The sequence below is a fragment of the Sinocyclocheilus anshuiensis genome, unplaced genomic scaffold, assembly GCF_001515605.1.
Source record: "Sinocyclocheilus anshuiensis isolate Anshui unplaced genomic scaffold, SAMN03320099.WGS_v1.1 scaffold1800, whole genome shotgun sequence".
NCBI lineage: Eukaryota > Metazoa > Chordata > Actinopteri > Cypriniformes > Cyprinidae > Sinocyclocheilus > Sinocyclocheilus anshuiensis.
This window is the reverse complement of record NW_015557201.1, coordinates 134,047-147,476: the sequence shown is the minus strand read 5'-3', so window position 1 is coordinate 147,476 and position 13,430 is coordinate 134,047. Positions and strand designations below refer to the sequence as shown.

Below are 13,430 nucleotides of genomic sequence, written 5' to 3'. Positions count from 1 at the left end.
AAATCTTGTGATTTTTGTGTGTGTGTGTGTGTGTGTGTTTGTGTGTGTGTGTGTGTGTGTGTGTGTGTGTAGTACGCATCAGGTCATCTGTGGGCGGTCAATGGGTGTTTTGTCCGAGGCTGAGACTACTTCACACCCTCAATGTCTTTCTCAAGGAGTTTGAAATAGCGGTGTTGCAGATTAAAATGGTTTGCTGTTGAACTCTGGCCAATTTATGCATGCCCACAGGAATTCATCTACACTGTAAAAAAAAATCGGTGACATTTACGGTAAAATATCGGCAGCTGTGGTTGCCAGAACGAATATAGTATGGAAACTTACTGTTAACCAGTTAACAGGTTTTTAACATTTCTTTTACTGTTAAAATCACAATCATTTTTTACAGTGTAGTTTTGCCCACTTACAGATGTGGTTTAAAGTATGGGCAAATAGAACTTGGCCTTGTGACCTTCCTGGCTTTCTGTGTGTGTATGCTTAGTGCATTTGCGATCTGAGCAACCTTCTCTCTTTCTCTCTGAGTGCCAGGACATTAGACACTGTGCCCCAAAGCCCAGCGCTGGGGCCTGAATATGTATTACCACTGACTGCTCTTTCTATTTCAATGCTTTAACTCTCTCTTCTCCCTCTATATATGCATAATCCATCTGTCAGTCCTTTTTATTGGAGCTGTATTCGTTCAGATGTCCTAAAACACTCCTTGTGTATTCGTGTCCACAGAGGCCTGACCTTGGTTGGATGCCAACAGGAACTTGCCCTGCCCTACTGCAATTAGTTAGTTGCTAGACGTCCCCAATGAAAGCACAAATTTAGCCACTGCCCTGATCTGACCCCAGACCTCCTCGAGAGACCAATCAGCGTCTCTCTTCTTTCCACCTCTCTCTTTCTCACTCACTCAGTCTTCCATTATGTGCATCTATGGTCAAGGGTTATGCTTAAACATCTGAAATGGTATTGTTTTTGGCCTTTTTTGTCATCAAATGACCAGCAAAGTTGCTTTCACCTGTAGTGTGTTCATGCCCGTATGGTGTGGGGTTTGAAAATGTATGTTTTAAAATTCTGCTTCTCCTGTTTAATAGGTGAGTAACTTGATTTACTGAGGAGTCCTTGATTCTGGGAGGGTTAATTACCCACCGGTCCATCAGCACCTTCTCCAAAGCAGCTGAATCAAACCGTGCCATCTGTGAACACTCCTGTCTGTCCAATTCGAGACATCACAGCCCATGAGCAATACGGGCAGTCCTGGAAGCAATACTTCAGCAGAGGCATAACTTAGACCGATAAATTGGCTGATACTTGACCATTTTGAGATGTATCATTTATGTATGTCTCATTAAATTGCACTATAACCTCTTGTTCTGTTGCTATATAAATCTCTAAGATGTGTCAGTTTTCCACTAAACTAAAAGACAACATTTATCATTTGTTTTAATTTAACAAAAATAAAGTGATGCTTGGCCACAAAGTTAGTTAGTTAATTAATTAATTAATTAATTTACGTGACAATTTTGCACATTTCCCAACTGCCTTTATCCCCCAATTCTCATTGTAAAACATGTGAATGTAAAATTTTACAAAAAAGTGTTAATACATCTAAAATATGTAGTGTTACATCTATGTAAAAAGAATCTGTAGTGGACATGTGCTTAATTATCACATTTCAAAAATGTAAGTTCCTAAAATTATGGAAGCATATAGGTAGCGAAATTCAATTTAAAATGCAATATGCAAAATGGCAATGCAATATTCAAAATGGCAACGCAATATTCAAAATGGCATTGTATTTCTGTATTTAAATTTACATTTTCCATTACCCATGCGTGCAAAGTTTGTTGCAAAAGGAAAATGAAATTATATCATTTGCATTTGCCATTTCCAACAGTAGTCTTAATATGTAAATTGCATGCAAATTTGAACGCTTTATAAGTTGCGAAATGAAAATGAAAATGTATAACACAAATTGATTTGATATGTGTAACATGTTCAAGCAGAAATGGTAGCAAAATGATCATTTAAATGCTATTTGTCCTAAATGCATTTAGGTGGGCGTGGTCAGCTCGGAATGCATTTTCAAATTGAATTTTGCTACAAATATCCCACGGCGTCATGATGAAAATGCAATCCTAAGTGTTCTAACTGTTAGTCTAAATGCATTTAGGACAAATAGCATTTAAATGATCATTATGCTACCATTTCTGCTTGGACATGTTACACATATCAAATCAATTTGTGTTATACATTTTAATTTTAATTTCGCAACTTATAAAGCGTTCAAATTTGCATGCAATTTACATATTAAGACTACTGTTGGAAATGGCAAATGTAAATTATATAATTTAATTTTCATTTTACTTTTGCACCAAACTTTGCACGTATGAGTAATGGAAAATGTAAATTTAAATACAGAAATACAATGCCATTTTGAATATTGCGTTGCCATTTTGAATATTGCATTGCCATTTTGCATATTGCATTTTAAATAGAATTTCGCTACCTATATGCTTCCATATAAAATGGGCTTTTTTTCCCTATATGTCAAATATAGTAATCATAATAATTAGCATTATATGGGCCTTTCTGCTATTGGATACCAGCAGCAGCTATTGCAAAATTACTGTGACTCAAGTTCTGATGTGAAGGGTCTTCCTGAGGCATGTCTTTGGTTGCCCTTTCAGTGCTCCCCCATTGCATAGATCTGTATGTAAATACATAAATCTGTCACAGTTGAACACAAAGCCATTTCACACCATGTTAAAACACCTGCACACACACAAACAAGCAGCCGCAGATTAACCGGCAATGACTTGAGCCCCAGCTGCGCTCGACCGACAGAGAAAAGAGGAAAGATGCTTAACTAGAACAAGTGTAACGTTTAGGAAGAGAGGATGCCACACTTGATAGAGTGTGCTTGTCACACATACGCACTATGCAACAAAAGCACAAAGGAATCTATTCATCTCTCCTTTTTTCGCTCTTCGCCACTTCCTGTGTCATGCATTTCTCTTCTCTCCCCTTCTGTGTATGAAAGCAGTGACTAAGGAGAAATCCTCCAGTAGGATTTTTGTCGGCACATCTTGATTCTGCATCACTTTCTTGTATTCTTGTTCTTCATTCTTCTCTTCTTGTTCCTTCTTTTCTTCTCTTTCTTGTTCCTTTTTGTTTTTGTTTCTTCACTTTCTTGTCTTATTCTTTTTCCTTCTCTTGTAGATTCTTCCCTTCTTATTCTTGTTCCTTTTCATCTTCCTCTTCATCTTCATTGTCTTCCTTTCTCTTCCACTTATTTTCCTTCCCCTTGTTCTCCTTCTCCTTCTCATCTCTTTTCTCTCTCATCTCTTTTTTTTTTATTATTCAAAATACCTTCCAGCATTGGTTATGTGAACCTGATCCTGCTGGTCAGCTGAAACATCTGCAGTCAAGATGGAGTGAAGGTTTGGACGTAGTAGCTATAAAAATACAAATGCATTCGTGGAGGTTTAAGTTGCTTTCAGGGCAACCGCAGGAGAGTGAAAAATCACAGAATAATCAGACTGGTTATAATGCAGAAATTAATGGAGAGCAAGATTATAGACCTTGCCAGATAGGCAGAAAAGCCTCTTAAAGAGTATTTGGATTCAGATTAGTCTGAGATATGTGTGAGATGTCTTGCCTCACTCTAATACTTGACTGAATTAGTGCATGTTTTATATTGTGGTGAAAGTTCCTTGGATGGGATTTTGTTAACAGGTCATATAATTACAGAGACCTGGAGTAAGGCCGGTGTTCTGTCTACCTAATCAATTTTGTGCCAATATGCTGTATTTTTTTTTTTCATTTTTGTGCAGAGAGCCAACGGGCGTATCGCTTCGTACAAGGAAAAGACTGGGGGTTCAAGAAGTTCATAAGGCGAGACTTCCTCCTCGATGAGGCCAACGGGCTGCTGCCTGATGACAAATTGACACTCTTCTGTGAGGTAAGTGATGCACGACCAATCATATGCTGCACTTCCTTTCGTAGGTTTTATGATATACTACTTTTCAAAAGTTTGGAGTCTGTAAGGTTTTGATTTTTCTAAGTTCTAAAGTCTCTTATACTCAGCCAGATTGCAGTGCATTGATCATTAAAACAGTTGTATTGTGAAGTATTATTAAAAATTCAAATAACTGTTTTCTATTTTAATCTATTTTAAAATAATACATTCCTGTGATGAAAATGCTTAATTTTTTTGCAGCCATTACCCTAGTCTTTAGTGTCATCTGATCTTTCAGAAATTATTCTAATATGCTGATTTGATGCTCAAGAAACATTTCTTATTGGTATCGGTGTTGAAAACAGTTGTGCTTCTAAACATTTTTGTGAAAATAAGGATAGATTTTTTGATAAACAAAAAGTTGAAAAAGAAGGTAGATCAAAAGGGACATTAATCCGTCCATGCTAAATAAAAGTTTTGATTATCTCAAACCTTTGAATGGTAGTGCAAGTAGGGAAGGTTTTTTAAAAATTTTTTTAAGTTTAATACATGGTTGATCACGGGCGTTCTTGTTGTTTAATACATATGTTTTCAGCTAAAACAGTCGATAGATATGAGACCCCAGAATTGCATTGTTTTGAAAGAGCTGCTTAAAAGCTGTCTTTAAAATCACCCCCTTTAGCATTGCACTATAGTCATAGACATTCAGACGGATGCTTTTAGTTGTTGCGTCATGCCTCGCACTGTTTTTTGAGCGTACTGCTACAGCTGTTGTTTAGATGATGTGTTAAAAACAATAATAAAAAAAGTTTCAGGGTCCCGGTTTTATTCCGCTGCGCTCTGTCTAGCTGTTTTTGAACAGAAGAAAGTGCTTTATGTAAACACTCCCAAAGAAACACGTCTTATAGGGGTCAGGTGAACCTGAAATCAACTTAATTATACAGGGTTTCCTTAAGACTAATTAGTCTGCTTGTCTTGAAAATGTGTAGTTTTACACATCCTAATCAAGATGGACAAACTCTTTCTTCTCCCATCTCCTCCTCCTCCTCTTCCTTCCTCTCTGCTCTCTTCCGGTCTCATTATTATTTCCCAGCATTTCCGCCTCCTTTCTTCCTTCTTGCACCATTCTTAACTCAGTTTTCCTCCCACAATTCCATTCTCATTTTTTTTTTTGCCTACATTTGAGGTGTTTCTCTCTATTTCTCTGCCCTCTGTTATGTGGTTTCTTTTTTAGGTGTTAGCTCCTTAAATAAGGGCCTGAGCATACTTTCCCTCTCCCTCTATTTCTCTCTTGTTTTTAATGAGGAGAGGGGTCCCATTAGAGGTGGAATACTTGGTGTCATTGTGGCCAGTGAGATGGAGGGATTTAGGAAGAAAAAGAGGATCCTAATTCTAATTGTGGTTTATTTTCTCAAGATTTTAAAGATTAATGAAAAATCTGACTAATGACGCGTTAGTTTTAGCTAATGATTAGTTGACTTTGGTAGCTATTTTCTCTTGTCCGACCCACCTTTTTCTTTTCTCATTCCATTTCTCTTTCTATAATTTTGTTCTCTATATTCTCTCTCTCAGGTCTTCTCTCTCCTTCACCTGTACTTGCTTTCTCTTTCTTCTTTTTCTTTCTCACCTCTCCATCGCTCCCTCACTACACCTCCATCCTCCAGCAGGTAGATTGCTCATAGTAAATAAATGAGCTCTACACTTCTCTCTCTCCATCTGACAGCAGCCATCTTTCACTCAGTGCAGCCATATGCCACACTGATATCTCTGAGATCCACTACGGCTGCAACATCTGCTGCTGATATATATATATATGTACACACACACACACACACGTTTAGAAATGGTAGCAAGTTAAGGGAATAGTTTACTGAAAAATGAAAATTGTTATTATTTACTCACCCTCATACTTTTATGGTGCTCTAGCATCTTTTTTGAAGCTTAAAGCCTTAGTCTCCATTCGTTGGAGTTGCATCAAATTGAGCGATTACAGTACAGTACAGTTTTTCAAAATTTCACCTTTCAAATTTTTGGAGTCAAAGATTTGTAAGTGACTTTGAAAGAAATCTCTTATCCTCACCAGGGCTGCATTTGTTTGATCAAAACAGTAAAAATAGTAATATTGTGAAATATTATTACAATTTAAAATAACTGGGTTCTATTTTAATGTAATTAAGATGTGTATATATACATCTATTTATATATATATATGTAATTACTTTTTGTGATGGCAAAGGTGAATTTTCAGCATCATTACTCCAGTCTTCAGTCACATGATCCTTTCTGAAACCATTATGATATGCTGATTTGGTTTTCAAGAAACATTTCTTGTTATCAGTGTTGGAAACAGTTGTGCTGCTTAATATTTTTGTGGAAACCGTGATACTTTTTTCAGGATTGTTTGTTTAAAATAATTTTTTTTTAATAGAAATATTTTGTAACATTCACATTTAAAACAGTAAAGATTTACATATATTTAATGCATACTTTCTGAATATTAATTAAAAAAATGTAATTTATTTACTTATTTATTTCAGAAAGGGACAGTGTGCTTTAATCAACATTCATGAATGTAAATGTACCCAAGTTAGCCCGAAGGCTAATTTTCATTGGTAGTCCCTTTGCCAGATGTTATTAGGCATAAAGCTAAAAGGAAAAAAACAAAAACAATAATGTGACAAAATTATAAACGACAATATAAAATACAGTTGAATAGCAAATATAATACCATAAGTAAAAAAAAAAAAAAAGAGAGAAAGATAAAGTATTGATATGGGTTAAGAAAAAAATAAATAAAGATGATGATATAGAAGAAGCAACATCAGTTTTGATATTGTTGATTTTGAATTGCCTCAGACTTTTAAATAGTACTGTGTTCCAAAGAGGTTTGAGCGTGACATGAATGTAAGGAAATGGTGATAATTTTCTTTTTTGAGTGAACTGTCACTTTAAGAGGAAGATTCTGTACCTTCAGCATCTGCTTTGTTCCTCTTCAACCTCAAAACACAGAGGGCTCAGCGGCGATGAGGATGTGATGGAGGGAAGCAGAGGGAGAGGTAGAAGTGCTAAACCATGTTACCCTAATCAAAGTGAAAGAAGATTTGAATGTGTTAGTATTTAACATTTGAAAGTTTCCCTGTGAACATTTACACTACATATGTGACGAACTGATGTTGCGACCTTTTGAAAACACCTCAAAATGCTTTCATCTTTACCTCAGTGTTGTGCTTGCATCTCTACAAAGGGTGTTTTCAAAGTCAGGAATCCCTTTTCATGGATGTATGAGGTCGGTAGTGTCTCTGCAGACTAGTCAGCTCACACGCATACATAATCGCAGACAGTTCAGTGAGATGAGAGGCAGATGCTGGTGTCAGAAGGAGGGAAAGTGAGGAATAAGATCAGGTGAAGAAGAAAAAGGGAGGTTTGCGGTCAGGGCCAGACTCGAACAGCTTGAGTGGAAATGATGCGTGGAAAAGCGTACAGTATGTGTAGTCTGAAACAGAATGATTGTATAAACACCAACTCACTGACACAAACGCACAGCTGCTTACAAATAAAGCTTGCCTCTCTGTTTGTCTGTCTATTTTTTTAGGATGCAACGAATAAAATTGGACACATAGTTTTGACATCAGATATACACGGTTTCTGATAGGTGTGGACGTTATGACCTAAATCACTGTACAAGTCATTTTATATCAAAGTAACGGTACAGTATTTGTCATGATATAGTTATTTTTGCTTTAAATTTAACCTCAAAATTATTTATATATTACACAAGGTAGCAACATATTTTTTAATGCATATCAGTTGAATTATACAGTTGCACTGTTACCCAGCAACCGTAATCAACAGGGACTGGTGTGACATGTCAGAACGCACATGTATTTTCCATTACAATCAATGAAACGGTTTAGAGGTTAGAGTGCAGGATATTGTTTTCTGCTTGGTATCAATTGAAAAACAAAACTGCACTCTGGATAAACGACAGTATGAATCTCTACTGGCTGACATATTTCTACCTCCACATGCTGCTGTATATATTGTCCAGCCGTATTTTGTTTTCAAGAGAAGGAGAAAGGAAGGAATCGTGGTTTTTAACATCTGCTCCACTTTAATAGCTGCTGTGTACACCTGCATCAGCGTGTGCTGATTTTGTTACAACTCTAAATGAGATGGCATAGAAAATTCAGCAATGCTGCATTAATGAGCTAATTAGCTTATTTGATGTGATTTTTTTTTTACACTCTTTGATACTAGGCCACTGTCAAAACAGACACTTTCTGTCATAATAGCTTTGATAGATTGAGACATATCTGTCTGTCTGTCTGCCTGTGTACAGACTGACTCAAATCTGTGTTATATGTGTCTGTGTTTTTTATTTGGGAAATACGTTTAAGGTGTCCGGTAGTGGGAAATGCTGTGCTTAATTGTCTCTTGCATTGGTGTGCAGTGGAGGTGTGTTTTTTATTAAGAGTTGAAGTGAGAAGATACAGTGTGGTAATTTTCTAATTAAAGTGTGTGTAAATTACGCACTGCTTGGTTTGATTAATCAATGAATTCATTATGACCTGGATAAGCTCATTAGCATGAGCCTGATGCAGGAAGTCACCTGGAATTATTGTTCCTCCCTTTTTTTTCATCTCCTCTTTCTCTGTTGCGTGCCACTAATGAGTGAGTGATGAATGTCCACACATGGGTTTCACTCAGCGAGTTTGAGTGTGTGTCGCAGGTTCATTAATCAACTTCAGTGGAAGAGTAGCGTACACACACTAGTTTACACCCTCCTCCCTCATTAGTTTCCGTGTTTAGATTTACACACAGTAAACAGTTCAGTCATACTTGAGTCCAGACAGCTGTAGTGAATCAGCTCATGGGGAAATATGAATAATTAATCATAACTAGTTATAATTAATTATAAATATTTAGATCCGCTGTAGATATTTAGCTGACCTCTCAGGGTCAACTTTCTGTCAACTCTAAGAACGTTAATTTCCTGGTTAAGGGAAATAACTTTCTTACTGTACAATTCTACAAAGAGCTTGTAGCATAAATCTGCATTCAGTTTGAGTCAGAGAATCTTGGTGAATGGAAAATTCAAGGCCGAAGGCCTGGCACAAAACTTAGGATGTCCTGGAGCGTTGGAGCTCACATCTTATCAAAACCTAACAGAACCACCGACTCTGTAGGCGGGTCCCTGGAGTGGGCCTTTAAGGTCGGAGAAGATTCTCCGCCTCTCAAGATGGGCTTGTCCAATGAGAAAGGCAGAAATTCCAAGCGGGAGGTTGCAATTGCTGGAGGTTTTTACGACCCTTTGTCTGAGGGCATGGTAATTTGCAAATGTAATTCGCTTGGGGTGTTGATGCACAAACTAATAAAGATTCTTAGAACACTAATATGTTGCATAGGTATAAACATACAATATACACTCTCAATTAGATCATCTGAATACGAATTAATAGAGACCAAACACGGTATATGTAAGGTTACATGAATGAGTGGTTCTATCATAAGCATGCATAAAATAGTCTACAATACAACAGATAATATACAAGACAGCAATAATATACACAATGACCTGAAGGATATGTGTGTTCATTCAAAGAAAGGTTTTCCTATCAATTAATTAGTAGAAAAGTCCATTTCTACTGTGCATTGTGTCTCTTCCTTAAGAAAAAGGCAGTGATTTTCCCTACTTACATTCCATTAGGTCGTAAATGTATCTGGTGTCAGGGTTGCCATGGTAACCAGGGGGGGCCTGGTGTCGTTGCAGACATCCTGGCATCCAGTTTATTGGGTGAGGGGACTGTGACGATTTGTTAATCTAATGAATAACTGATTTGTTAAATCAAATGAAAAATTGTGTGTTTGATTGGTCCAGACGCTACACAGCACAGAGCTGCTCATTAAAGTGATGAGTTTGACTTTAAAGTAGTGATCCTATTTCTGAGGCTGAAGATGAAGACTTGTGATTGTAGACAGACAGATAGACAGACAGAATTCCAGTGACTTATTCACCAGCCTAGGAAATATATTTCCCATTCATTTTCTCCATAAAAATCTTCAATAATCTTTAACTCTTTAATCTTCAATAATAACACTTGGGCCATATGATTTATGAATCATGATATCACAACATTATCATGAGGCCTTTTTGATCATGTTTTGTATTAATTTGAAATTAACAAGTACAATTTTTATAATATATATTTTTTTAAATAATTACAGAAATTACATTTACGACAGCCACCAGTCAATCTCATCAGGCAGAACAACCATCTGTATCGAGCAGTTCTGTAAATTGGTAAAAAAAAAAAAGGTTAGCTCATCTGTCTATGTGTCTCTTTCGTTCTTTATTTTAATTTTATTCTAGCTTGAAGCTCTGTGAATGCTGCTTAATAGATATTTTTATTTCTCTTGTGACTTTATTCAGTTGTTTTAATAGTGGTTTATGTTGTTGTGACGTTAGTGCAGCTGTTTTGCTGGTATTGCAGTGTTTTAGTGAAGAATTTATGTGTTGTGATGCCCATAACAGCTTGTTAGTTTTAGCTTTATGCACAGCAGAAAGGGTGAACAGGAAATAGTTACATGTTTTCTGCTCCCCAACCTGTCTTCATCTTGCTCGTTCTCTCGTCCTCTCTCCTTGTTTGTCCCTCTCCTTCACGTCTGCTGTCTTTTCTGTTTTCCTTCAGGGGAAAGTCTGCTCCTCCATTAAGAACATACAAGGGTCCTTGACATTTAATTTCCTGTTTGTGGTGCTCTTCTGCCCTCTTCCTGTGTGTCATACTCACTCTCCTCCATCTCTATCCATCTCCATCTTATTCTCACTCCCTTTCACTTTTCTTTTGTGTCATTTCACTCTTGTCGGCTCATAATCCCTGATTTTACCTCAGACTCTTCACCTTTGAGCATTTTGAGATCATTTTGCAGAGAAATTTCCAGTTTTCTTGCATTACATTAGCAGACTTTTCAAATTTGAAATGAACATTCGGTACTTGTCTTATGATGCTGTACAGGTAGACAGCTCACAAGTTCTTGAAACAACTTTAGTCTTGAGGTTTGTCTGTGAGGAGTTTTGCTCATTAAAGAAATGTGCCTTATGTGGCAATTAACTTGGTGTGAGAACCTGTGGCATTTCAGCATGTGTGTGTGACTCCTGGAGTGAGATAAATGAACCTACTTATGTCTGCGGGAACAGGTGGCTAAGTCAGCATGGTGGCCTGCCACACACACATACACACGCTCACACACAGAGACCAGTAACAAATTGAGGCAATTTGTGTAAATTAAGAGATAACTAGACGGCTGCCCTTGTTGAGCAGTCGTTGTAGTGTCCCCCCTGAGCCACTGTGATGAGGGTTTCCCATATTGGCTCACATATGGATGTCCTTAAATGTGTCTTTAAAATAAACATAAAAGTTAACCCAGTACACGTGAATCTGGTGTCTTTAAAGTTTGGTTGACTTATGTGTGTGTGTGTGTGTTTTATGGCCATTACCATAAGCAGGGTGTCTAATGGCTGATTTAATCCATAATTTATGTAATTATAACAATGCAAATGTGCGCCGGTTATCTTTTATTTTGTTTTATTTTATTATTATTATTTTACACAATATTTACTCAACACTTACTTCAAACAAATTTTCATGCACAGCACTGATTTGGATTTGCATTTTGCTTTTGTGTGTTTAGGTGAGTGTGGTGCAGGACTCTGTGAACATCTCTGGTCAGAACAACATGAACATGGTGAAGGTTCCTGACTGCCGGCTGGCAGATGAACTGGGTGGACTGTGGGAACATTCCAGATTCACGGACTGCTCGCTGTGTGTCGCAGGGCAGGAGTTCCAGGCACACAAAGCCATACTGGCAGGTAACGTGGGAAACACACACACTTGCATGCATTTTTTTTTCAGAGATTCACATATGCTGAGATTCGATCTTATGACAGTTTAAAGAAAATTATTGCAGAGGATTGTTACACGTGAGTAATGTCAATATTTTCTTGATGTTAATTTTAGTTTAAGTATTAGATTTTTTTTTCATTTCTTTTTAATATTTCTATTTAGCTTTAATTTATTTTATTTCTGTATTTTAGTACTTAAAGGGGTCATATGATGTTGCTAAAAAGAACATTATTTTATGTATTTGGTGTAATGAAATGTGTTTATGCGGTTTAAGGTTCAAAAAACACATTATTTTCCACATACTGTACATTATTGTTTCTCCTCTATGCCCCGCCTTTCTGAAACGCGTCGATTTTTTACAAAGCTCATCGGTCTGAAAAGCGAGGTGTGCACTGATTGGCAAGCTATCCAGTGCGTTATGATTGGCCGAATACCTCAAGCGTGTGACGGAAATGTTACGCCCCTTACTATACTGTGATGATGTGTCCCGGCCGGAGCGACGGCGGGCCAGAGTGAGCGGAGGCCTGCGGGCGGGCTTGAGAACGGCGCGGCCGGCGGGCTTGCAGCAACCACATGTGACGACCCTGGGCTGAACTCCGCTTCGTCCACGGTGAAAGCCGATCCGGCGATCCACAGTGCGAAGTCGATGTATTTCCTCAGCGACCAGCACGGCTCAGCTCTAGGCATGACGAAGCGGATATTGTCCTGTTTTGGAAGGCCAAAGTAATTTCGCTTTCACAACGAAACACACAGAACACAAACACACACGCGTCTTCACAACATGGCGGCAGCAACAATACTACAGCGAGAATAAAAGTTACGCCTTCTTTCTTTGCGTGAACATTTGGGCGGTGTTATGCAAATCTTCCCACATCGTGACGTAGACATGTGGGGGCGTGTTAGAACGAGCTGTTTTAGGTAGGCGTGGTTGACTCTTAACTTTTATAAAGAATATCTCTTTGGATTTGAGACTTTAGTCTTTGCAACTTTACAGATCTTCTTTATGCACCAAGAGCTTGGTAACACTTCAAAGAGAAAGGAAAAATTAAAATTGCATCATATGACCCCTTTAAATGAAAATTAAAAAATGTTGCCCGTGTAATTTTTTTCATTGAATGTTTTTAATTTATTTCAGTCTTATTTTAATTAATGAAACGATTTCTTATTGTTTTATGGCCAGGACACATCAAGCCGACGGTTGGCCGTTGGCCAACATCAGGCCGACGGTGAGCGATGGTCGGACTAGTTTGTTTGGTGTTTTCCACTCGTCGGCTCTCGTCGGGCTCACGTCAGCGGCAGTCTGCCCGATTCAACATGTTGAATCGGCATTGGGGTTGTCGGGACCGTCTGTGAGAGTGAGAGCTCTGATTGAATGTTCAGTTAAGCAAACGAGTCAGTGCCCGAGAATTAAAGCGAAAGTGATGAAAACAAGCACGTAAACGAAGGTGGTACAGACAGTAGGCTGTTTAAATGTTACGTGATCTTTCCCAATCATTCTAATACGCGAATGTTTTCATAACAACATGAGCCGCTTAAAAGGATTAAAGTTATCAACGTTACTGATATTCAAAATGGAAAGCAAGTGC

The 13,430-nt window shown here is 37.8% G+C and overlaps 1 protein-coding gene across 1 annotated transcript in view; it reads left to right on the top strand.

The window, feature by feature from the left end:
• Positions 1–13,430, top strand: part of LOC107678886 (speckle-type POZ protein-like) — a 35,004-nt gene that overhangs the window by 6,789 nt on the left and 14,785 nt on the right. The window contains exons 3-4 of the mRNA XM_016474308.1: positions 3,819–3,946; positions 11,633–11,810. Coding sequence (XP_016329794.1) covers positions 3,819–3,946; positions 11,633–11,810 — 306 coding nt within the window. The remainder of the gene's footprint in view (positions 1–3,818; positions 3,947–11,632; positions 11,811–13,430) is intronic.